This window comes from Aristolochia californica, unplaced genomic scaffold (genome assembly GCF_029961685.1).
Source record: "Aristolochia californica isolate CCGP_79_NKW_82.1479 unplaced genomic scaffold, dmAriCali1.0.hap1 SCAF_3, whole genome shotgun sequence".
NCBI classification, from domain to species: Eukaryota; Viridiplantae; Streptophyta; class Magnoliopsida; order Piperales; family Aristolochiaceae; genus Aristolochia; species Aristolochia californica.
This window is the reverse complement of record NW_027181992.1, coordinates 715,528-740,270: the sequence shown is the minus strand read 5'-3', so window position 1 is coordinate 740,270 and position 24,743 is coordinate 715,528. Positions and strand designations below refer to the sequence as shown.

Genomic DNA, 24,743 nt, shown 5'->3' with positions numbered 1-24,743 from the left:
GAAATTAACGAGTTTTTGCAAGCATTGCTGGTTGATTGTTCTTGCTCCAGTGTAACTGATTAATCAAATGGTATGATTTTAATGAAACAATCGCTCAGATCTCAGAATTCTCGAGCATTCTTATTGTAAAATTTCTTTTCTACCCTATTTGCTCAGAAACAAAATCATGGCTTGGAACTGCCACATTCAGCTAACAATGGCTAAACTGCTTAATCGCAGCCTGAGGAGGAATATCTTTGGCAAACTCAAAAGTCGTACCCAAAAATACTGGGGACCTCATCAAAGATGACCCGCCCAGGAAACTTGACTGAGTTGACGACCCCTCCGGCAATCTCATGGAAGAGGCCCAACTACCGAAGAATGCAGCAGGGGTTGTATAGTGATATTACCCATGCTTAACTAGTAGCTGAACTTCTATTCTCCTACAGTCATTCCAAATCCGAATTTATAGTCTTTTTTGGCATGCTCAATCTGCCAAAAGACAACGTTCACAAGATCAGAACCAAAGAACAAGGAGAAAGTTTCTTTTGCCAATAGCTTGTCTAGATGTAAGTGATACCAACTTCAATAGATAAAATGTTAAGAACGTCAGACCCAGGAAACTATCCATACCTCTGCAGAAAGGATAAAGTTGACCCCCATGTTCAACCGCTCTTCCAAGAAACCTGCCACAACTCCATTTGAATCAAGTTTCCCTCGTAGACGACACTGCAAGAAACACAGTTTATGATAGTGGTTACAGAGACTTAAATAGCTAACTGTAAAATCATTGTGTTGAATTTGAGTGCAATTTAACAAACTCAGCAGATTACTTTTTGAAACAAGACATTGAGCACAAATGGAGTCGTCAAAAGGCAGTTATCTGAGAAATATCTCATTCAATATACGAAGTTGAAGTGGACCTTCGAGCAATGGTGAAATACATTTTTTGTCATGTCAGTGATAGGAACTCCAAGAACAGGTAGAAAGACCTGAACTACTATTTCTACATCCCACGACCAAGATGATAGAAGGGTCATGAAAAGTCCTTTTCCCAGGCTTGTAGCCTTATCTATGACACTAAACCATGGAATACCATAAACAATGAGAGAACAGTGTCATCTGTAATTAACTTTTTTAAATGGAATCAAACAAAAAAACATTTACCTATGTGTTGCACTTTTCTACTCCAAATGTCATAGAAAGCAAAAACAGCACACAACAAGCAATCTGAAGATAATCTATGATCTCTTTACTGAACGAAGTCTATGATCTCTTTAGTAATGAGGTCTTGCTGGAAACTTGAACAAATTGCAACTCTTGAAACGTCAAACACCATCAAAGATGAAGACACTGAATTGTAACAGAATTTCCATATTTTTCTTCTCTTCAAAAGGAAACTATATTTGGGGGTAAAGCCTAATTTTGTTCTAGGCACTCATCATATAGCTCTAATCATTAAAATGGTAACGTATCTGACCATTTTAAACCAGTGTAATAAAACCTGGACCGAACTGGCCAGTTGAAACAACTTCAACCGACCCAACCCCCTTGTCCCAGTAAAAACTAATGTAAACTTGTTAAAATAGAAGAAACCAGTCAACCAGGCCAGATCGAGCAGTTCAATCGTTGGAACCAGTTGACCCAAACATGCAGCTGAACTGCATGCAAAGGAAGAAATTTTCCCCTCACGTGAAGGCAAAGGCAAAGGCAAAGGAGGGTGGCAACACCCTCCATCCTGACATTTGTCACTGGCGTGGGAAAAGTCCCCGCTTTCGCCGCCATCAATGGGGGAGAGTGCAATGCAAAGGCTCCTCTGCCACAAAGAAAATAAATGGGAGAGGGAGTGGAGCCTTGAACAATTGTGACATTCCTAGGTACTTGAATAAAATAATACCAGACATATAATGACAATTACATCAACACTTTTCAGAGCTATCACTTTCAGAATAGTGTCTAGCTTGACCAGGTTGAAGCCTCAGAAAAATTTCTCCCACATTTCTTTCAGTGAAGACCCAAGGATAGTTTTATCTTCCTGAACATTGTGGCATATTTAAGACATAAGTCTCCTCATCTAAACCCATCTTGTCAACAAATAAAGATGTATTGTGATGCCTCCCCCCATGCTTCTGCAATTGGAAATCCTAAATCCTCTCAATCTCATACTCTTCATGTTAAGAAGCATCCAAACAATATACCAGCTCCAGGACACAATAAGAAAAAGGAACACGACTGTCCATTCGTTTCTTTTGGTGTCTGAATCAAGGTCCCTAGGAATTTTCTCAAAAAAAAAAAAAATCAAGGTCCCTAGGAAAACCAAATTCGTTTTGTATAATTCTTGTAAAATATTTCAAAAAAAATTATAGAGGGTTTAGTATACAAACTGAGGCTAAAATGGAAAACACTTTGGGTTATTTCAGTACGAGCAACCACCACCATATGAACATGGGTCTGAAACTTCTCAGGGTTGAGCATATCGCCGGCAGGTATCTGTATCAGATGATACCTATTGCGTATCAGACAATATGTGTGGACTTGCTCAACCTGATACACCTCATACCTGCTTGATACGCACAATACATATCAGATTAAGTGTGTCCTAGTACAGATTGGGAATCTGAAATTCCAATCACTGAAACTTCCTCAGGGACAGCCACTTCATGCCAATGCGAGCAAAAAATTTCATTGCTCACACAATAACATTAAGAAGTTTACTTCAGTAAGGCTCTCCTGACAGTTACCCCTCCTAAGACTGTGACATCATACTAAATTTTTGAAATAGGAGAAGTGGTAGATACCACTACAATTCTAGCAATGAAGAAAAATAAAGTAAAAGAAAACCCATCCAGAGACCCAAGAGAGAGAGAGAGAGAGAGAGAGAGAAGAATGATGATGTCACTCTCTTTTCATATCTAATAGCACCATAGGAGCCATTAGAGAAAATACAATACTTTTTACCATGTGAGTCTCACTGATTGATGCTACTATACAGGACCACTCAGCCACGATATTCCGAAAAGCAACTTCAGAGAAGGCTTTGATTCTTAGTGCAACTATTTCTTGAATGATCAAGGATAGAAATGCCACAATAACTATCAAGCAGGAAATATTCAGCATTACATCATATAATTTTCGAAGACTCAAAGAAAACTCACAGGCCATAATTCTCAAAAAAATGTATGCCTCTCATGGAATTGAAATAGAACATAAATCTTTTCTTTTCTTTTCTTTTCTTTTCTTTTAAAGGGTAAATTTTTTATTAGAAACAAAAGCACAAAGAGCAATTAAGGGGTCCATATTCACAACAAGGTGTTGGAGCATGTATCTTTTCATATGAGGCAGTAATTTCATTAATATAAGGAGAAACCAACAATTTTTTAACTGTAAAACAAAAACACATAATGAGTAAAAGACAAATGACTGATATACAATCAAGGCAAATCATAACTGGGGCACAAAACTTTGCAAGGAGTAACAGAAGTACCTGCCGAAGCATGTAATCATAACCAAAGCTTGCAGTTGCATCTTTCGTCATTGCATTGTAAATGAAATCAGATGCCAGAGATACCTAAAAGGTCAAGTCAGAATGAGATAAGTTCATAAAAAGAATTCAGTTAGATGCTATCGTGGATAAAAAGGTTACTCCTCAATCTTACACTTCCTCACCTTCTCAGACACCTTATGCACATAGCTCAGAGCAACTATACCAGTACTAGCAACTTGACCTGCCGCCACCTAAGTGGGTGTGAGAAAAAACTCTACCAGTTAGAGCTAAAGATACAAAGCTTTCTCATTTCTCAAGAGTGTTTTCATTTTTTTCGAATTTGAAAATAATAACTTATCGACTTTCTTGAACCACAACAAACAATTCATCTCAAAATCAACACTGAGAGACCAGGGAGTAGAATATAGTATACCATCTTATCAGTGTTGTATCGAGCTGAAAAGCCGATACCAGACTTCCTCTGATGGCCAAGCCAGAATGATTCAGTACCAAGAGCCAAGTTTGGAGTGACACTCTGGAAAAGAACAAATGAAGCTTTGGTAAGTATGTCTCAAGAGTTCTCCAGCTAATGACAAGCCTATATCTTTTTTTTTTAGAGGGGCGTGTCGCGATTCGAACTCACGACCTGACGCACCTGATGTAAATAGAATACCACTAGACCAAACGGCCTTAGGTAATGACAAGCCTATATCTATTTTAATCTTTCTTTTTACACACATACAGTTTTCTGCAGTCCATAAAATTTAAACAAAAAAAAAAAAATCATTTTCTTATATCGATAATCAAAGTTTGTAGCTCTTACAACAACCAACTGAAAACACTAAAAAACCAACTAGATCAAAATGACATGCCTGAATATAGTTAAGACCATAGAAGGCACCATTGCCCATTTGAAACTGAGTCCTAAAATCCTTCCCCTGGACATAAGAAAGATGATTATCAGCAAAAGAAACAAAATATCACTGTCACTGGAAAAAGAATCTTGGTAGATATATTCCATGAAGAGAACTCAAATACCTCCTAAATCTTCAATCATTACAGAAAATGTGAGCAGTACTCAAAATAATAGAGTGACTAACAAGCTTGCTTTTTCTCCAGGTGCAGACCAACATCAATATGTATGCTTAAAAGGCAACATTTTTTTATTGGCCAAGTTTCTTCCACTTATATTAAGAAGAAAAAGGTTTACTCTAAATTTTAATATTTACAGGAAAGCACTTCTTAATATTTCAGTAAGAAATCCTCGACAGTGAACACAATTGGAGTTCTATATAGAGAAAACCACAAAAGGAAATTCTCTAATGATTCACTTAAGAAGTGTTGGCACTTCCCAGGAAACAGAAAATTCTTATTCTACCAAGAAGAAGGTCACTCTTCAATTTTTGTGGCCTTTAACATAGAGAAGACTACTTATAAAAGTGTATTTCTGTCCATGCTTTCCACTAGAGCAAGTTGGTTAAACATGTGATGAGAAACTGAAGAACATCATCTCCATCTCATTCGCTCACAAATAAAACTTGAGTTTCTAATTTTATTTTATTTTTGGAAATGGTGGTTATCTTTCATTACAGAAAAAAAGTATTAGATAATGAGGAATACACTTAAGATACAATGTGAAAGGAATTCCCAATCAAGTGGTAACTCACTTGGAAACCCTGGACCATTTGGTATTGGAGTGATTTGGGACCAAGAGAGTTCGATATTACTTATCCTTTTCTGGTCTTATTGGAACAAGTGACTCAGATACAGCTCAAGTAAAGGCCCTTCTGCAAGGAATTAAGTTTTACAAACAGAATTTATCACTTTCAGTTGTGATAGAAGGTGGCTTGGCAGTAGCGAGCACCTGGACAACAGTCACTTTCCCTGTGGACATTCGGCTGCTCTATGCAGACAGTGAGGGCTGCTGATAATGAATAAAGGTTAAGGTTCAAAAGAAGGATAACATAATATTTTCCTATAAAATATGAACATTTAAGGCTATAAATGTCTTGATTTTCCAGGATCGCGTTCCTTCTGATGCTGCTAACAGAACCTTAGAACAAGGATTTTTAGAAGGTAGTAATGTTTAGAAAAATTGCCATCAAACTGCCAAAAATTTCAAGAGAACATAACAGAACAGCGTTAAGTGTTTTACACATTATTAGAGACTTCTGTAAAATCAACAGGTTGTCTCCCCATAAAACTGCAATTGAAGGCAGACAGCCAAGGGATGATACTAGACTTTCTAAGCAAAAAGGTCTATGAGCCAACCATAAACTCAGAGATCCTTAATTGTTTACTTTCACCAACAAAATTGCATTAGAAATGCCAAAAAGGTCACTCATAAAAGTGCTTTACGAGGAAGCTGACAGTAAAGGCCCAGTAAGTCAAATCAACAACTAGATTCATCTTATCCCCAATATGGGGTAGGTCATCAAATTTCATACATCACAAAATCCATTCCACCAAAGGTCAAACAACAGTGAAATATACTTTAAAAACATGACTAAGGATTTGATATCAGAAGAAAGATAATGACATAAGGGAAATATGAGAAGAGGAATTAACCTTGTAATCAAAATTAAAAGTGCCCTGCGAATAATGCGGACCATTTTGAATCTGCACTCGGAAAACAGTAATATAGTAAACTGCCAGCATTTATAAACACTTGAAATATAAGCACCAAATGTCCTGTTTATACTGAAAAGTCTACCAAAGGTACTCTCTGAGAAGTACAAGGTACCTGTGCATTGACCTTCAAGATTAAGTTATCTGTCAGGTCAATTTTGGCTCTCGCATTGAGACGACCATCTGTCAGAATTCTCCCGAATAGCATAAACTGAAATACAGCCAAGAATATTCAAACCAAATATAAAATAGTTATTATTTTTTAAAAAGATCTAATGAATTGGCTCTTTGTAAAATGTGACCAAAAACTTCTAATAGTGGTTAGAGAGAATGACTCTTATGAAGTTATCCCCAGATTGTCAAGTAGGCAGTTTTTAATCAGATATCCAGTAAAAGACCAAAAAGAAAAGGCCAAAGGACTATTACAAGAAAAGTACGAAAACAAAACCAGAACATGTTGGAACCCACCTTTGGGTCAATAAAGTTAGCCCCAAACTCGTAGTGTGCAGTAGGAATTTTTACTGGTTCAGTACTCTGTGGCAACTCCATAGAACCCATGAAAACACTGAAGGATGATACAAAGAAGTTCTTAGCAGCATTAACACAAGAAAATATTGCAAAAACCAAAAAATAAAAGATTAACTGAAGTTACCTGTGACTAAGGGAAAATTTTTGGTTAAGTCCCTTAGTAAAATCAAACCTCATGCCTTCAAACAGCTCAGGTTTTAATGACACTGGAAGATGAAAAAGACAAGGTTAGCATTATATGAGAAGGACTAAATACCAAGACAGTACTTCAATTAGCAGAAGTATCGCTTAGAGCTAATATTGACACCGACTAAACATTTGTTTCAGTTAATTTTCATTAAATGCTATTTCCTACCAACTGAAAAAATTTCAAATGTTTTAAACTATCATTGACCGCCCTATTTAAATCTAAATTTAAACTTCAGTCACAGTTCGGATGATAACATCGGGATGGTCGGGTATCCAAAGGTAACATAATTAGCCTCCCTTTATATGGCAAGCAACAGCTACGCCATTATCATTATTTGTCTTCGCTTTTCGCTTCACTACAGATGCCAACTACATGATGGCGATGATCTTCTACCCAGTGACAACTAAACAAAATAGAAAGAATTATCCATGTTACGGCTTCTGGTCTCATAGAACTAGTAAAGAACTGTCAAACATCATCAAGACCATCGCGCTTTGTGAATATTACAGATGTCCTGGAATAAGGCTACACCCGACAAAATTAAATATTCAAAGCCTGGAATAAAAAAAACAAACCCAACAAAAATCCACCAGATATATGAAATCTCAAACAACTTAAAACAAATAAATTAAAAATGACAAAAAAATGAAAAATAACAAAAATAAACAAATGGAATTGAGACTTACTCAGAGCTTCTCGCTGGATTTCTTCATAAGGAACTGGACAAGGAAGATTCGAATAATCAACTTTTTCCTCTGATTTGCTCTCATTATCCTTGGCATCGGGCTGCGGCGGAACTAACCCGAGAGGGGAGGCAACAGCAGGAGGAGGAGGCGCAAGAGCAGCCGCATGGCTAACAGAAGACCCCATCGTATTTCTTCCAAAATGGTTCTTCTCGCAGAGATAAAATGATAGAAAGTTTACCGGAATCACCCTACTTTCTTACTTCCGTGGCCTTATTGCCGATTTAGGGCAATGAGAAGGAGGAAGAAAGTAGGCGCAGGCTAAAGAGCCAGAGGACGTAGGCGCCTCTCCTGTTCGGGGGAGAGAAGGGAGGGAGGAAGAATAACAATTTCCGACGAGGGGATCAAATACGGAGAGGTTGGGTAGGGACTGCTGTGCTGACTAGCTAGAGTGAGACCACGGAGAAGGGTTTTGGAAGGGTTTTCTCATCAAGTGTTTTTTCTGTTCCACCTATTCGGCTTTTCGTGTATTTCCACGTATCGGTATCCTGTAGACAAATATTTCTGTCGTTTCGGCCTTTCCGGCAGAATTGCAGAGTCCAAGGTATGAACATAAACTCATTATGCTTCACAGACCTAACGACGGCATTGCAATTTGCAAGAGCCAAAACTGTCCAGATGCTGGTTCTCTTTTTACATCAACTCCATTAATACACATTGGATCAAATATTTATGGCATCACATTGCAATGGAAATGCTGAAATTAAAATCATATTTCTTGATAAAATTACTTCAATTATTAATGTACATAGAATGTTGAGATAGAATTCACCCCTTTTTCTTTATATGTCTATAAAATGTCAATTTATATTATTGGTGTTATTTTATTTTCAAAGCAATTTAAAAAAATAAAAAAATAACACAATTTATATTCTTGGTGTCCCCTTCTAGTTAGAGGTAGATGTCAGAATGAATGGACTTTAGAATAATTAATTATAAACATGGGACTAGATTGGACAATAGTTGCTATGTATGTAATCTCGTTAAACCCTAATCTCTTCCTAATCCCTCTCGTAATCTCTTTATCCTCCTTCATTGTCAATTGTGTTTACAACTAGGTATACATAGGGGAGGGATTGCCCTCCCCTTTTTATCTAGAATCTTGAAAAATCAGGGAGAAAATAAGGGAGGTGGGGCCTTTCATCCTCACTCACATATTTGAGAGAAAATGAAATGACATTAAGGGTCTATCAAGAACCCCATGAAAAAAATTAAAAATTTGACCATTATTATTTCCAAAAATAGTTAGTGAAAATGAGAATTTGATAATTATTTTATTTTTACTAACTATTTTTGGGAATAATATTGGTCAATTCTCGTTTTTTTTTTTTCATTGTTTTCTAGGGGTTTCAAAAAGACCCTAAGAGAAAATGGGAGGGGGTTAGAGAATAAAGGAAAGGCCATTTAAAGGGGAAGATAAGAGAAGAAAGGGGTTTTCCCCTCTCTGTTATCATGTGTTTTCAATGTCTACCCAATATTTTACCAACTTGAGTATGTTTCCTTACTTCATAGTTTCTTTTATTTGATCTCACATTGTATTAGTTTTCTTCAAATAAATCTTTCCCTATAAGAGTTTAATATTCTTTTTAACTCAAAAAGTTTCGTTTCCTAATTCTAGATTCCAAATATTAGTATTTTAAATCTCCCTTATTCCAAAATTTATCTTTTGAATATTGTCTTTCTAAATTAATTAAGTCGTGTAAAAAAGTAATTGCTTTATATGAGAAGTCTATGTTTAGAAAGTTTCTATTATTATGTTCCATCTAAAAAATAATTATTGAATTTTTTAAAGTTTCCCCAATCATTATATTCTTTGAAATTTCTTTTCTTCTCCCTCCTAGGTCATACTTGGTCAAATTTTTTAAGTTATACTATCGTTACAATATCTTTCTTATTACTATGGAGATTATTTTCTCATACTTCAATCCCCCGTACCTTTTTACTCGATTGCCTTTCTCCAACCATCTTTTTTTACTCTTGTTTACCCTCTTAGACCAACCTCTGTGCATTGCTTTGGCTGATCATCTTTTTATATATGGGTGTTTTTTAAGTTCATTGAGAATTTTTTATTGGTACCCTTTGGGTTTTTACCGTTGTTCTTTGAGTGACAAACATTACCCCTCTCTAGTGATTATTATCACTATTTTGTTCAAAATCATTTGAGGTTGGTTTCGATTTCTAATTTATCACCTATGTTTTTTTACTTTTTGATAGTCCATATCCAATTAAGTACTTATCATTGGGACACCTTGATGGAGGAGATAATTATTATAATTAATATTTTTTATTTCAAATTACGATTATTGCCATTACCTCGCAACTTGAGGAATGTAATTGAAGGAGAAGTATGGAGGATGTGTTAGGTGACAAAATCTACCATAAAAGATTCTATAAGCTGAATCAAGTTAGGTAACATTTCATTATATTTCTTTGATGTACATCATCTTCTTCTTTTTATTTACGTGAAATAATTCAAATTGGATGTTGGTGCTGCAGTGGTTGAACCTCCTTCCAAATTCCGCGTTTAAGAAAAAGTATAATCTACAATGAAGAATTTCACGTGTTGCGGTAATCAAATTTTATGTAACTAAAACATCGAATTAAGGGGGAGAATAAGTTGAGAACAAGATGAAGACTACAAACAATATGTAAGCAAAAATAAGATGAATCAAAGCAAGACAATCAAATTATTTTTTCAAACACACAAGTTTTTTTACCAAGATTATTTGTAGATTGAAGTTATAAACACCGGTTCGAGGGGGATACCCACTTGTGCAAGGGTGACATGACTAGTAAATAAAGAGAACTTCCATAGAGATAGTATAAAATTGTAATTATGTAAGTTATGTACGTTTTTTTTCTTTTTTTACTTTTGAATCATGTAGCCCTAAAGGTATCATAGTGATTGTAAAAACCTTCTCACAACTATAAATATAGCCTCAAGGTATGGGTAGAACATTCAAAGCTCTTACTTTTAGCTCAAATCTGTCCATAAACCTCTCTTTTGTTGTCTTCGGTCCTCGCTTGATTTTCTCTCTCCTTATACAATAATTATAAAAAATGATAAATCTTTTAGATTAATAAACTTAATGCCTATAAATAGAAGCTTTATGAAATCCTCATATATATACACTAATTTATTTATCATTTATTTAATTTCTCAAGGGAGAAAATGGAATCTCGCGTCCTCATTCGAATTGCAGCCTGTCTGCAGTCTGCACTAGCAAGAGAGCAAAGAAATGGCAGGCAGTGCGATCCTAATGCTAGAACCTCGGAGGCTCCTGGCGCTAACTTGATCGGCGGCTTGACAGTAGAAATCGTTGACGCGTTGCCATACATTGATTTCTGTGGTCCTGAAATTTCACTTGCTCTGGGGTGAAAGAGAGGGGAAGTGGTAGGGGTGAGTCAATTCAGAGAAAATGTCAGGAAAAATTATATAAGAGCATGTAGAGAAAACCAAACGACATTTTTTGGATGTTTATACAACATGAATTTACTGGCAGCTCTTATTATGATTCTTCCCTAAGTTTGTATTTATTCAAATCAGAACTTTTCACATGTTTCCTTACCCTACAGGGAAAGGAAAAGGGGAAGGCAAAATCTTACAATTTTCCTTGCACAGGTTAGGGCATATTTGAGTGCTCTGATCCTGCAGGTACTAGTCGTGGACCTTACAATTGTTTTCTTCTTGATACTGTCTGATTGTTCTGCTGTAGAGGGTTTCAAAAATTTCAACTCAACCATAAATCTATGGCATAGTTCGACAAATCCAAATCTGCTGTTAGGTGGGGTTTGAGATACCTCAAGACTGATATATCCGTTGGGTTGAATAGGTCAAAAATCTTGCTTGAAAGGAAAGAGTGGTGACAGTTCTATTTCTTCGCCAGTGATTGTGTTGATGGATATAAGGTAAAGTAAAACTTCTCCTGGTAGCTCAACAGATAGGATGTAGGGATTTATTTCTTGTTTTCATATATTAAGAGAATGTTAATGCCCTTAGTGACAGTAAGAAAGTAAAAAGGGTGAGAGATAATGATATCAACATCAATATATCATCATAAAGTTTATATTAATATTTTGGTTATTCTGTTTTGAGTAATATTTTTTACTACAAAAAGAAACGATAATGTTGGACGGCTCTAGGCGTGTTAGAGGGAGATTTTTTTAGATTTTACAGTTTGCTTGTTAAATATTTCTGGTTTAAGTATTTTTTATGTGCTGGTTGGCTATTTTAAAATTTCCAAATAGTCCCATTTTTCTCAGCCTGTTGAGCCCTCATCCTTTGCCTTAATCTACGGTCTATTTTGTCTGGAAAAATTGGGATATTTGTTGCAATACTTTCTTCTCCCTATGAGTAGTTGGTTTCAAATTGTTTAAATAATCAAAAGATTAACTTTCCTTTGTTCCTTTCTGTTGCAGTAGCAGAGGTGTCGGAAATGAGAATGCGTGGACAGGAACCAACAAGATGAAGAACAGAAAAGGCATCTTATGAAATGTAGTAGGGAACCATATTCCCCTATCAAGGTTGGCTGCTGTCTATCCTTCCAGTAATCTGGGTGTTTTGAAGCTGTATACCAGTTGAATGCCTCCTGTTCTTGTTATTTTAGCTATTCATGCATGCTGAATCTTGTATAGGGTGCCACAAGAAAGAGGCTTCAGCTTAGAACAAAATAGATATGCCAGAGATGGTTTTTGTAAATTCAGAACAGATAGATGTCTCAGGCTCCAGGAAGTTTGAGATTTAGTGTAAGTGCTTAGTAGTGAATTGTCTAATTTAGTCGGAACCTCTCCATAGAGGTTAATTAGTTCTAGTGGATGCACCAGTCTCTGTTATATGTTTTGGATCCATCATCGACTGGCTTTGAAGCAGAAGAGGGAAGAAAGGATCACCACAAAAGCATCGTGTATCAACTATTTCATATTTGCTGTGGCTGACCTCTTAAAATTGTTTACATGTCATCTGAGACAGTGCGTTGGTTTAACAGCATCCTTGGTGGCGAGGGGCCAGGAGAAGGAAACTGAAAGGTGCCTAATGAACTGGTGAAGAAATTACTAGGATACTGGTTGGAAAAGCACATGAAATATACGAGGCAAACTTATGTTTTGCCATATTCAACTTGGGATTTTCAGAATCTTGTCTGAGTATGCAACGAAAAGAAGGATAAGCTTTCGAGTTAAAGGTTTGGATTTGACTGAGCTAACCTGAGCTTCCAAGTTCAGAAAGTAGGAAACAATGAAATGAATTTGAAGAGTCTCATTCTAGACAATATGGGTTTATACAGGTAGAAACCAGTTTTCCATCTAAATCATCCGAAACCAAAAAACTGAACTGCTTTGAACCGGTTAATAAGTTTTAGGAGATTAAAATTTTGGAGGTGAAGATGAATTGAAGCCAAGAAGAAACACTAAATCAGTCAGCAAGAGGGTGAAAGTTCCTTTACGAGTTGAGAAAGACAAATAAAACTGCTTTGTTACCAGTGTATGGTTCTATTTGAAAATGAAAAGTTGCACCTGTAGGATCCGTATTAAAATCGTTCTTTAGCAACACCTTCACAAACTAGGCTAGATTAAGTTGACGTAATGCTCATCAGATGCATTAATCTTATAGATAAACAAAATAAAGACTTATATGAATCTCAAAGAAGTCATCTTCTTTAAGCAGTAAACGGAAAATGGTTTTACCACATTCATCCTCTATGGTAGACACCAGAGCTTGGAGTTGAAAAGCAGGAATACAACTCAACGACATTCTCTTCTTCTTCGTTTTCTTCTTCTTCTTCAACTTTGCCAGTCCCTCCCTGCTTTCTTTCGACTTTAGGCAGCGGCGGCAATAGTGGCCGTCGACAAAACGGGCATGTTGCATTTCCAAAACCGCACCAGGCATCCAAGCAGTGCCTGTGGAAGTGATGCTCACACCTGAGCTCTCTGATCTCTGCTCCTTGCCTGATCTTATACAGACACACGGCACACTCGACTCCTTCCCCGGAGCTCATTTCAGCTTTGTACGGACTAACGGGAAAATTTTCCTTGTAGTCACTCGATGGCAACCAATTCTTTGGTTTTGGATTCGACCTTCGGAATGGAGACTGCGAAGCCATCATGAATCGTGACCATACAGAAGCAAACAGCTGTGGGAGTAGATATCGTAGAATCAGAGTCAGAAAGAACAGGAGAATGAGAAGAAGAGGAGGAGAGAGTGCAAGAGTTGGAGATGCCATGAGATTCATTTGGGGCAGACTTGTAAGTTACAAGAGCTGTTAAAGGCTAAATAAATAGATCTACTCAAATACTATTCTGCCTTTTGTATCACCAAACTGCATGAATTTGCTCAGATAACTTAAAATGTAAATGATGAATGTGTTCATACGTATTAATGGGTTCTGGGGTCTGGATCTAACTGGTGTAGCGAAAGGATCCAGATGAAGATATCCGATTGATAGAACTGGAATGGCCTAGAGCGTCCTAGTGCTGACTGAAGCTGCTCTTTTATTGTATTAAATTGTTAATATAATCATTTCAAAGTCTTGTTGGTTTAAAATAAGGCCGAACGCATTAATGAACCGAAGGGCATCGTACCTAATAAGATTTGGAGCAAGAAAGATCTAGCGATCGAAGACCACAGATGGAGTGGTAAAGAAAAGAAGATTGCAGAACCATTAGAAGCTATTTCTTCTACCCTCTGCTAAACCTATTTTCAGGAAAGAGTTTTCTTTTCTACGATTTTGGTAAGTGGTCTTGTAAGCTTACGACAGCTCCTGCATGTACAGAATGATATTGTACAGTGTTTTACAGCAGCTGTGAAGAATAAAGAAAAACTGGGAAATATTGGCGACGTTTCTGACGTTTGATATTGACAAAGTATGTGTGATTGAGAGAGCGGATTGGTGTGGGACGTCGATGGGATTAAGAAACGTGAATAGGTTGAAAGTCTGCTCAACGACTAGAGTTTTGAGTGCTGATGGGTAGAGTCCATTAGTGGTTTTGTGAAAGAAATCAGAGTCTTGATTTGACGCTTTACTCTGTTCACTCTGTTTATAGTATCGAGTATGTTCGCCGGAGTCTATTCAGGAGAGTAAATCCCGAGTCTTGATACCTTTAACTTGGATAGTCTCATAGACAGGACTCTATTAACATGGAAGTCTATTCAGGATAGCGATCATGTTGGAGGCATCCGGATTTGCTCTTTCACCAAATCTCTGCACTTACGCCCCTTTCAACGTTGTGTTGAATTTAAGTCCACTACACCGTGCCTTCCTGGACAAGGGGGCGTCTAAACCCGGAACGGTGAATATAAGGCGTTCTACTTGCAAACGTTTGAGCCAGTCTTGATTTAAATACTTCAAATTCAAGCTCGTGCCTAATCTAACCTCAAAGAAGAATCAAGTTCGAGCCTAATAATTTTAACCGAGTTCAAATTCAAACTCGAGTTTGGTTCGAGCTCCAATTTATATTTAAAATTTTGCATAAATTACACGTCAAATAAACTGTATATAAAATTGTGCATAAATTTTACTTAAAATTGGGCATGACCTCGACTTAAAATTGGGCATAACCTATATACATAAACCCTGCATAAGATTATCTATACAATTTGCATAAAATTGTTCATAAAAACTGCATAAACTTTATTCAATGTTCAAACACAAAAATTTAAATAAAATATCAATATCAAATTTACAATCACCCAAACAAAAAGTACAAGTCCAATATAAATTTTTATAAACTCTAACTCTCTCTTCGTGCTATAAAACAATACGTTAAGTCCCCGTTCGCATGAACAAAATCTCCACCTATGACAAAAACAAAAGAATAAAACTTATTATTGTTTGATAAACAAACTACTTTTCACTACCAAACAATAACAACATATCCTAGGCGCTAAAAAAATAAAATTTAAGTTAGCTCTGACATTTACATTGCTCTGTTTAATACATCCAACCTTCAAACTCAGAATTGTATGAACATCTATAGTCGGTCTAAGTGATGGGTCAGGCGTTCCAATAGAATGCCCTTGTCGGTGGTGTCGACAATTTGACACTCTTTTACTTTAAAAAATAAATATCTCAGTGAAAATTTTAAACAGTCTTGATCAGCAGTGCCTTGAACATTTTCGAGCCAGACAACCATTTTAAGGAAAGGAACGAAAAAAAAATGCAAAGTAGAAACCTCAAAACCGATAGGGCAAAATCTGAACTTTTACAACAATTGCAAAAGGAGAGCATCATTTTTGATTTCTGAAAGCATAGAAATGTGATATTTGAGCACTCATTTGGAGAGAGAGAGAGAGAGAAGAGGATAGACAAATATGAGAAGGACGAAAGTGAGTAGAGGGAAGGGTTGTTGCCAGAGAGAAGTTTAGATAAATAGGGAGTTCTTTAATATTTTTCGGTCTTACAAGGGGGAGGGATGTCTTAGTGGAAAAACATTTCCAATCAGATAAATACATACGACGATGACATTATCAGTTTTCCAATGAAGGATGGTCGGTTTGCCAACTCTCAACGAAATTTGCAACAAATGACGATGCTCTAGTAGGTGATTACGGGAAGAAAGAAAAAGAGACAAAGCGAGGGAGGAGGGGGGAGAGTACCTATAACCAGAGAAGTCATGCACAATCATCCCACTGGCTCTAGCCTCCCAACTCCCATAATTCATGGAGATGGAGTGGCATTCGTCTTTCCTCCTTCGGTCCCGACTGGAGAGGTCTCAGCGTTTGCCTTTTGCTTCTTCAGTCCAGAGTCCCGAGTCCCGACTCCTCACCCTAGGTTTAAGTAAATGAGCTGGTTCGCGAGCTCGCAAATAGAACCGAGTCTCGTTCGAGTTTGGCTCATTTACTTAAACGAGTCGGAAACCCGACCTCAAATTCGATTCGAGATCGGGTTTATTCAAACCGAACAAAGCCGAGCTCGAGCTACTCGCGAACCCGACTCTGTTCCATGCCACCCCTAGACTTCTACTCATTATGTGGATTCACGGTTTGCATCGTCATCAAGCAAGAACTGAAAAGTAGCCCCTCTAAGTTTGATTCCCTCTTTCGTTCCCAATGGATCTCAGTTCTACTCATTATCCACACGTTAATCTCCACCATTCCCATGTTGTTCTTTGATAGGGATGGTAGCAGGTGGGCTTGCGTTAGGTAAAATGGAGAACCCTGCAAATTTGGACTATAAAAATGTATCAATGTTTTTAAAAACTCTTAAGAGGAGAGACACCTCTACATCTTAGTAACCATCCATGCAAAATTCTTTTTTTTCAAAATTTTATTCACTTTCCAGATAAAATCGGAAGAGACTAATCCCAATGCTTATTATGAACTAAAGAATCCAACTTGTTTTTTATATATCATTCATGTAAATCTTTTCTAAGCATCTTCTTTAACACAACAAAGATGTAAATAAAAATTTGATCCCTATATATGGTCCTGCCCAATCCCTATTTGAAGCAGTAAATTTGAATTTATTCCTGAGTGTCTAGAAAAATTTTCTTTGGAACCTTTTTCAGTGGAGGGGAGAATGTCTCGTATAGACATCTGTCTGGGATTTTCACGGATGAGACTGTACGTCCCTATATATAAACCAAGAAAACATCGTAAATGGAAGACATCTCTGAAAAGACTTATCTGATTTTCGGTAGGGTGAAACGTCCATGAAATCCAATGCCCTCAACTACTGCTTTGAAGGAGATGGTAAGGCCAATACAATCTAAGATAACAACAACTCTACAAGACCACTCTAATGCTGAATACAGCAAAAATCGATTCATTGTCTTGAGTTTAGATATGCTAAAAATCTCTTTCATTGTAAGCTAAAATTCATCTTGGGAACCTGTTTTCTTAGAAACACATCTAGACTGACGATTGCGGATTCATCCTACCTCATGGACTTCTGTCTTCATCTCTGCATAAGCTTCTTTCACTTGAAATAATTTATTTCTATAATAACAAGGTGCAAGCCCTATGTTATTTGGTGCAATAGCAATTGTGATTCTTTGCTCTTTTGTCTTTTTCTTTTTCCCTTCTATGGCTCAAAGCCAATAGAAGCACAAATATATTTGGAATGCTCTGTTTTTTTATAATTTAGTAGCTTAATATTATCAGTAGAAAACTATATCTCTTGAAACAATAACCATTACAAGAAATATATTTGGTTTAGATAAATATCAAAAAATCCTTTCCGAAAAGTTAAACATCAACAAAGATAAATGGGTAAAAACATATACTGATGAAGGAACTACTAATAAAATAATCTTTTCCATGCAAAAATATATTAGACACAGTTTAAAGATATACTACTCAAGCAAACCTGGTTCTGTATACCTCAGACTTTTAGCTGCTCGCACACCTGGCTGAATGGCTTTCCGTCTTGTAACTCACTCATCACATATAAAGGATATGAATATAGTCCCCTAAGAAAACCATCACACAGTGCACAATGTCTCACATAAAAAATCGTACCACTTAAACTCCCAACAACACAGTGCACAGTGTTTCCAGATGGGATTGCATGGGTTAATGAAGTTATCACAGGAGGACCAGCTCCAACCTCATAGGCAAATATTAGTAACCAGACAAGATATATTTTTAGACCTGCATGCTTTGAACTTATTGGCAATATTTAGCTGAAAAAAATCAGAGAGAAATAAAAAATAAAAAACAAAATAAAATGAAAATGAAAAGAAGGCTATTAAAAGATGAGCCAGACTTACAGTTGATTCATAACGTATTTTGCGCAAGTCTGAGACTAATTTTTCATAATCTTCCTATGTATTAAATGAATAAAGATGCCAGATGCACCATGAACAGTTCTACCAACATGCATAAACTAAGAATACTAAGAATAGAAGCAGAATAAGGTCAAAGGAAATAAATGTGGACCACTTCACTTACTTCCTACATTAAATTGAAGAAAATTGCAAAAATAAATTACTATTTTAGATGTAAGTGGTTTCTTATTTGCCATCACAATGCAGCAACCCAGATCAGCAGCTCGATTCAGGACTCCAATAGTCTCAGAAATAGCAGAGCAGTCCATCAGCATCAAACCTATACCAAAAGGAAAAATTATAAATACCTTAAGGTAATTTGATTAAGGTAATTAAAATCAAAGATAACAAAAATATCAGAAGGTAATTAACAACTTTTATTTACTTATGAATCAATGAAGCTAGTTGATTTGAAATTCTGCCTGTTAGCTCTTAACATTCTGGTCCCAAGTCGGGAGAAGAGCACCGAGTCAAGATAGAGCAGGCATAAAACCTAACATCAATGAACTGTGGAAGCAAGATTAGGATGCAGAGATATCTATCCCCTCACGAACTATCAGAAGCTGCTGTCCAGTGTCAATCAGGTAGGTTCTGACCCTCATAGGCACAGATGAACCGATGACACACTGAAAAAGATTCATGTGCACCATGGCCAAAACCAGTCAAGTCCAACCAATAAAACTCATATTACTTGAGCCTGCCCATTAAAAGACAGGTTATTTTTAGATTTTTAGTCCAATTGGCTGAGGCTGGAGCAGAACCCCACCCTATGTCATGCCCAGCCAGTTGCAAACTTAAATTGTATGATCAACTCAAGGATGTAATTATAATAAGGGCAGATGGTTTTTTATCTCTAAGATCCCCAAGTTTATCCATTCCATTAAAACTTCTAAATGCCACATTAAAGAACATCTAAAAAATGGCAAACAGTTACAGCAAAGTATAAAGGAACACCTGAGATTAGACATGCTACAAACCAGTTGATCTTCCAAGTAGGACAACAACATCAACTACTTTTTTGTCACTTCCAAGTTCTTGAATATCTGGCATCCACCTACACCAACAAAAATACAAAATCACAAATAAGAGAATATGTACAGGAAAGCTGCTTAAGAACTGTGATACAAACAATCATTCCAAAGAGTAACTTAATCCAAAAGAATTTTCATAAAAGCACCTGATTAGCACTAAAAATATACTTGAAATAAGAAATCATGAAATCCATATAAAATAAAGTTGATGTGGTATACAAATCCATGAAAAGAGCAGTTCCGCCATGAGGACAAGGAAATTAATAAAGTCATTTAAAATAGAAGTCTTCCTACTACAGACTAGGAGAGTACCAAAACTATCCATTGCCATCAGCGAAGAACCAGAAGACTTAATCCGGCAGAGTTCTGTCAAGTACGTATCATTTAGATCCGTTGTGAAAACGTCCGGAGCTACAACAAAGCTATGGCTGTCTGACACTACCACAACTCGTAAAAGCAGGCCCTGAAGTGATACTGAAGCAGCATTACTACGGAATACAGAAAAAAATATACACAAGAACTACCGCTCAGAAAAGTTTATATAAACAAAATCTTCTATAACATGATACTCATTCAAGCTCCACACCAGCATGCATTTATTGACTAATATCTCTCAACTCTTGGCAACTTACAACAGACAAACGTCTAAATTTCCACTCCTGAGAGCATGAAATTTGCTCTAAGGTATATGCAGCAAACTATTTTCTAAGACTTATTACCTCATTCCCCATTTATTTTCACTGCTCTTATTCGCAAATAAGGGTTGCGTGCCACATAATTATGCTGAGAAACGACTAAAAGAAGTCATTTTTCAATAGTTCCATAAGCCATGACCCTTTCGTCTCAAAATCACTAATCATGAACAAAAAAACACAAAAAAGATAACCAGTAAAATTAAAAGAAAGCAACCATTTACAAAATAAAAGCCAGTAATAACAAGAAAATCCACACTATTCTAAAGCTTATTTATTTTTATTACCTGTTTGGCATGCGAAGATCGAGTATCAACAATATGCTGAAGAAGATGGCGTCAAACGGCTCCGCAGGCCATTGATAGTAGAGGAATGCTCTTCATTTTCTTCTTTCCACTTATGCACTATCTTACCCTCTAATGGCTGCTGTCTCTAGATAGAGCTCGCTTGCAATTTAGAGGAACCGGGAACGTCATTTCCCAACTAGTTGAATGAAATTACGAATTTATCCTTACCTTGCTAATTTTTTTATTGAAAATTTTCATTAAAATTTTTTTTTGACTGCTTTTTGCTTTTCTAAAATTTAAAAAATAATAATATTACTATAAATAGAGTAATTAACACAAATTTGGGTGCAGGTTTAGACGTCAGCTCAATCTCCATTCACTCTTGTTACCTCAAAATTCTTGGAAGGTCACTAGGCAGTAACAGAAACGAGGCCGGGGTGATGCGCTTGCGTCCGGTCTGAAACGGAGGAAGCTCGCGGCCGTTTCCTCTGCATAAATTAAAAGCCTCCCGCGGTTGCTCGTCTTTCAACAAAACTTGAGCTGCATACAGCAGGAGAGACGCAATCAGTCTTTTCTCTATCGGCTACCCTAGCAAGTTGCACAGCAAAATGGCGCTCAATCTCCGGCAGAGACAAACAGGTAGCTTCTCTGCCAATGTTTCATTTTCATTTCCAGTTTTCACAAGCAGGGGTGAAGCAAGAAAAAAAAGGTTTAAAACCTCCCAAACCTTGAAACTTGAATCTGGAACTGGGAACTCGCTGATCTAATTATCTGTTCAGGTTGTGTAATTAGGATGCTAAATCTCAACCAAACTCCCAATGCAACCACTGGCACTGCCAGTTCCTCTGAAGAAGTATACAAAGTATTGATTTTAGACAAATTCTGCCGTGACGTATTGTCTCCGCTAATCCACGTCAAAGATCTGCGTAAACATGGGATTACTCTGTATTTCTTGATCGAGAAAGAACGGCAAACGATCCCCGACGTCCCCGCCATCTATTTTCTTCAGCCTAATTCAGCTAATATCTCTCGGATTATTTCTGATGCGTCTCGGTCTTTGTACGATACTTTCCACCTAAATTTCTCGACCTCCATCCCCCGCCCCTTGCTTGAGGATCTTGCAACTGGCCTTCTCAATTCGGAATCAGTCAATCGGGTTGGCAAGATCTACGATCAGTATCTGGAATTTATAACCCTTGAAGATAATATGTTCTCTCTTGCTCAACCCACGACTTACGTTCAGCTCAATGACCCCAAGGCTGGAGAACGAGAAATTGAGGAGATAGTCGAAAAGATCGTAGGTGGGTTATTATGTGTTCTGGTTACACTTGGGGTTGTGCCAATTATACGTTGCGTCGGGGGAGGCCCTGCAGAGATGGTTGCGTCTACGCTAGATGCAAAGTTGAGGGACCATTTAATGACAAAAAACAATTTGTTTACTGAGGGTGGTAATTTGGGGAGCCCATTCCAGAGACCAATTCTCTGTATATTTGATCGCAATTTTGAGCCTGCAGTAGCAATTCAACATGATTGGACATACCGTCCACTTGTGCATGATGTGCTAGGTTTGAAGCTAAACAGATTGACTGTCCAAGGGGAAAAGGGTGGAACCCAATCTTATGAACTGGATAATTCTGATGCATTTTGGGTATTCAATGCATTTTCCCCATTTCCAAAAGCTGCTGAAGAAATACAAGCCCAATTGGAAAAATACAAGCAAGATGTTGATGAGGTAAATCAGCATACCGGGACACATAATGGGGCAGACTTTGATGGTCCAGACTTGATTGGCCACACTAAACACTTGATGAATGCTGTGAATTCCCTTCCAGAGCTTACAGAAAGGAAGAAGCTCATCGACAAGCATATGAATATATTGTCTGTTTTGTTGGATAAGATCAAAGAAAGAACATTGGATGCGTATTGTACCCTTGAGAATGATATGCTAGTGAAAGAAAGCATTGATCGAAACTCATTACTAAGTGCACTTAGAGGTAAAGGGACAAAAACAGATAAGCTAAGGCTTGCTATAATCTATCTCCTTGCAACGGAGATGATCCCACAATCTGAAGTTGAGGCCATAGATGTGGCTTTAAGGGAGTCTGAGGTGGATCCCTGTGCATTCCAATATGTGAAGAAAATTAAATCTTTGAACACTTCCATGACTTCAGTCAATTCTGCAAGCAAGAGCAATATAGTGGACTGGGCTGAGAAGCTATATGGACAGTCTATAAGTGCTGTCACAGCAGGAATGAAAAGTCTCTTGTCTGGAGGGAGACAGCTGGCCGTTACCAGGACAGTAGAGGCTTTAATGGAAGGGAAGCCGAATCCAGAGGTCGATTCATATCTTGTGTTTGATCCACGGGCCCCAAAACCTGGTTCAGGGGCCAGTGGGGCCCACTTGAAAGGTCCTTTCAAAGAGGCAATAGTTTTTATGATCGGTGGTGGGAATTATGTGGAGTATGGCAGCTTGCAGGAGATGGCTCAGAGGCAGCAACCAAGTAAGCATGTGATTTATGGAACAACAGAGGTCCTTTCTGGGGTTGAGTTCATTGATCAGCTTACAGTACTGGGACAGAAAATGGGTTTAGGTGGTCTCGGTGATACTAATTCAACCCATTAAAAAAACCAAGATAGCTTGTTACTTTTTTCTTTTGGAGTTTGTGATTAGCATTCAAAAGAAGTAAGGGGAATTTGATGCCAATGGTTGGATTTGTACTCATTGTGGAAGTGATGATATGTTGGGGCCCATGTTTCAAGATTGAGATAGATTGCTGCAGGCGAATACCTGTAAGTCTTAGATGGAGTTTTTGTCTTTATTTTTTCATATCAGTGTAAAACAAATTTAGTTTAATCTTTTCATGTTGTTCAACTTTTGTTCAAGAGTTGTTTTCATGTCTGACATAATTGTTGAAGTTTGACTTTTGCTTGAAATTGTGGTTGGAAAGTATGAACATTTAAGTATGTCTTCCATATGCATGTGGTTGCAACTGTTTATATCTATTATGTAACTCCACTAGTTAATTTTGCTCCTTGCCAATATATTTGGAAAGGCACATGAAACTATATTTACTGAACCAAGATAAAAAAAAGTGAGGTATATGTGTCATATTTAAGATGGCAGTTGTTTTATTTTTTCTTTATGTTGTTATTTTGGAGACTGATTGAACTCAATCTGATAATTACATGTCTTATGTTCATTCTAAAGAAGATACAGGAGAGAATGTACTTCTGTTGCTGTTATTGATCTTTTGTTACTGTTTCTTTTAACAGAAGGAAATTACTCTGCCCAATGTGCTATTTTATAATGCCAGGTCTCGTTTGCATGGCATAGCAGATGAGTTTTACTAATATAATTTGGAATTTCGGGAAGATTTTGGACTAGGCTGGTACTTCTTTTGAGCTTCACAGACAATGATTCCATACTTAAGATGTATAATAGGATGAGAGATTTTACACTTTTGGAGCTTCACCCTATAGTTATCTATAGGTATTATTATTGTTATCTGAATAAAAATATTTATTGATGCTACTTAGTTTCATATTGTGTGTGTGTGTGTGTGTGTGTGTGTGTGTTTTACTCACCAAGTGTTTAACATGATCCACGAACCTTTAATCCTTCATGTATTGAAAGTGGACTTTATAAGCGATGGCTTTTGCATGTTTTGGAATGCATTCTAGATATATTAGGCATCTAATTATAACTCCTTAACAAATCTCAGATTGCCTCCACTTCGTTGTTTGCTTTCAATTGTATAAGGCTACCTTGATTGCCTCCAGGTTCTGGTTGTTTGCTTTCAATTGTATAAGGCTACCATCCTTTAGTTAATCGAATGCTGCTGCTTGTAGTGGAAGGGTAGCTCAATCTTAAGTGATTTTCGGATCTAAATACTCTGTGTATACAAGAATTTCGGCTCAATTTGTCGTTTAAAATCTCCCTTGTCACTCTTTTTCTCTGGTCTGCTTTAACATCCCGACCAATAATTTTTAGGTACATAGGAAATTCCTTGCAATGTGAGGATTGTAGTCAACAGGATGAATGGGCGTCTCTCTGATGACGGGACTCGGGCAATACCGATGAGTACTGATATGTTCGCAAAATAGAATTATTTAGTCATTTTTAGTGTTTTTTTCTCATTCTTGTGCTTTGGATCTTAGAGTAAATGGTGTACAAATATCTAGTGGATGACTAATGATGGATCTCGTATGTTACAAGCTGCTCATATATGGCATCTAAAAAACGGAACTAGTACTCTTCATCCACTTTTGGTGAAAGAGCGTCTACTTTGTGCTGGCAAACTATTGCTTTTCTTTTCCTTTTGCCACTCAATTGATTTGTTTAATTTACTTTCCATTTCTTTTAATTTGTTGAACACTGCGCCCACGTACCTCCTCGTCACCAACGCCCACTTCACCTATG

At 37.1% G+C, this 24,743-nt stretch overlaps 2 protein-coding genes and 1 long non-coding RNA gene across 6 annotated transcripts; 1 reads left to right on the top strand and 2 right to left on the bottom strand.

The window, feature by feature from the left end:
• Window positions 1-13: 13 nt before the first annotated feature.
• LOC137958648 (mitochondrial import receptor subunit TOM40-1-like) lies at window positions 14-8,076 on the bottom strand. Its single transcript, XM_068805728.1, has 11 exons — window positions 7,496-8,076; window positions 6,744-6,825; window positions 6,560-6,656; window positions 6,207-6,302; window positions 6,032-6,082; window positions 4,336-4,401; window positions 3,897-3,998; window positions 3,646-3,714; window positions 3,464-3,547; window positions 613-708; window positions 14-471 (listed from the first exon to the last, which is right to left on the bottom strand). The coding sequence occupies exons 1-11, from the start codon at window positions 7,677-7,679 to the stop codon at window positions 415-417; spliced, it is 984 nt and encodes a 327-aa protein (XP_068661829.1). The 5' UTR covers window positions 7,680-8,076; the 3' UTR covers window positions 14-414.
• Window positions 8,077-15,242: 7,166 nt separating this feature from the next.
• LOC137960593 (uncharacterized) lies at window positions 15,243-20,445 on the bottom strand. 2 transcript variants are annotated; one of them, XR_011114189.1, is made up of 5 exons: window positions 20,324-20,445; window positions 19,657-19,807; window positions 19,268-19,367; window positions 17,854-18,593; window positions 15,243-15,342 (listed from the first exon to the last, which is right to left on the bottom strand). It is a non-coding gene; the product is annotated as an uncharacterized lncRNA (long non-coding RNA). The 2 variants fall into 2 exon arrangements; XR_011114190.1 differs by having other exon boundaries at window positions 17,868-18,593.
• Window positions 20,446-20,706: 261 nt separating this feature from the next.
• LOC137960253 (SEC1 family transport protein SLY1-like) lies at window positions 20,707-24,516 on the top strand. Of its 3 annotated transcripts, none has more exons than XR_011114126.1 (3): window positions 20,707-20,962; window positions 21,103-23,113; window positions 24,315-24,516. XR_011114126.1 is itself a non-coding variant. In XM_068807815.1 (2 exons), the coding sequence occupies exons 1-2, from the start codon at window positions 20,932-20,934 to the stop codon at window positions 22,944-22,946; spliced, it is 1,875 nt and encodes a 624-aa protein (XP_068663916.1). In that variant the 5' UTR covers window positions 20,707-20,931; the 3' UTR covers window positions 22,947-23,291. The 3 variants fall into 3 exon arrangements, 1 of the variants encoding a protein (XP_068663916.1); XR_011114125.1 differs by lacking the exon at window positions 24,315-24,516 and adding an exon at window positions 23,597-23,859; XM_068807815.1 differs by lacking the exon at window positions 24,315-24,516 and having other exon boundaries at window positions 21,103-23,291.
• The last annotated feature ends 227 nt before the right edge of the window (window positions 24,517-24,743 follow it).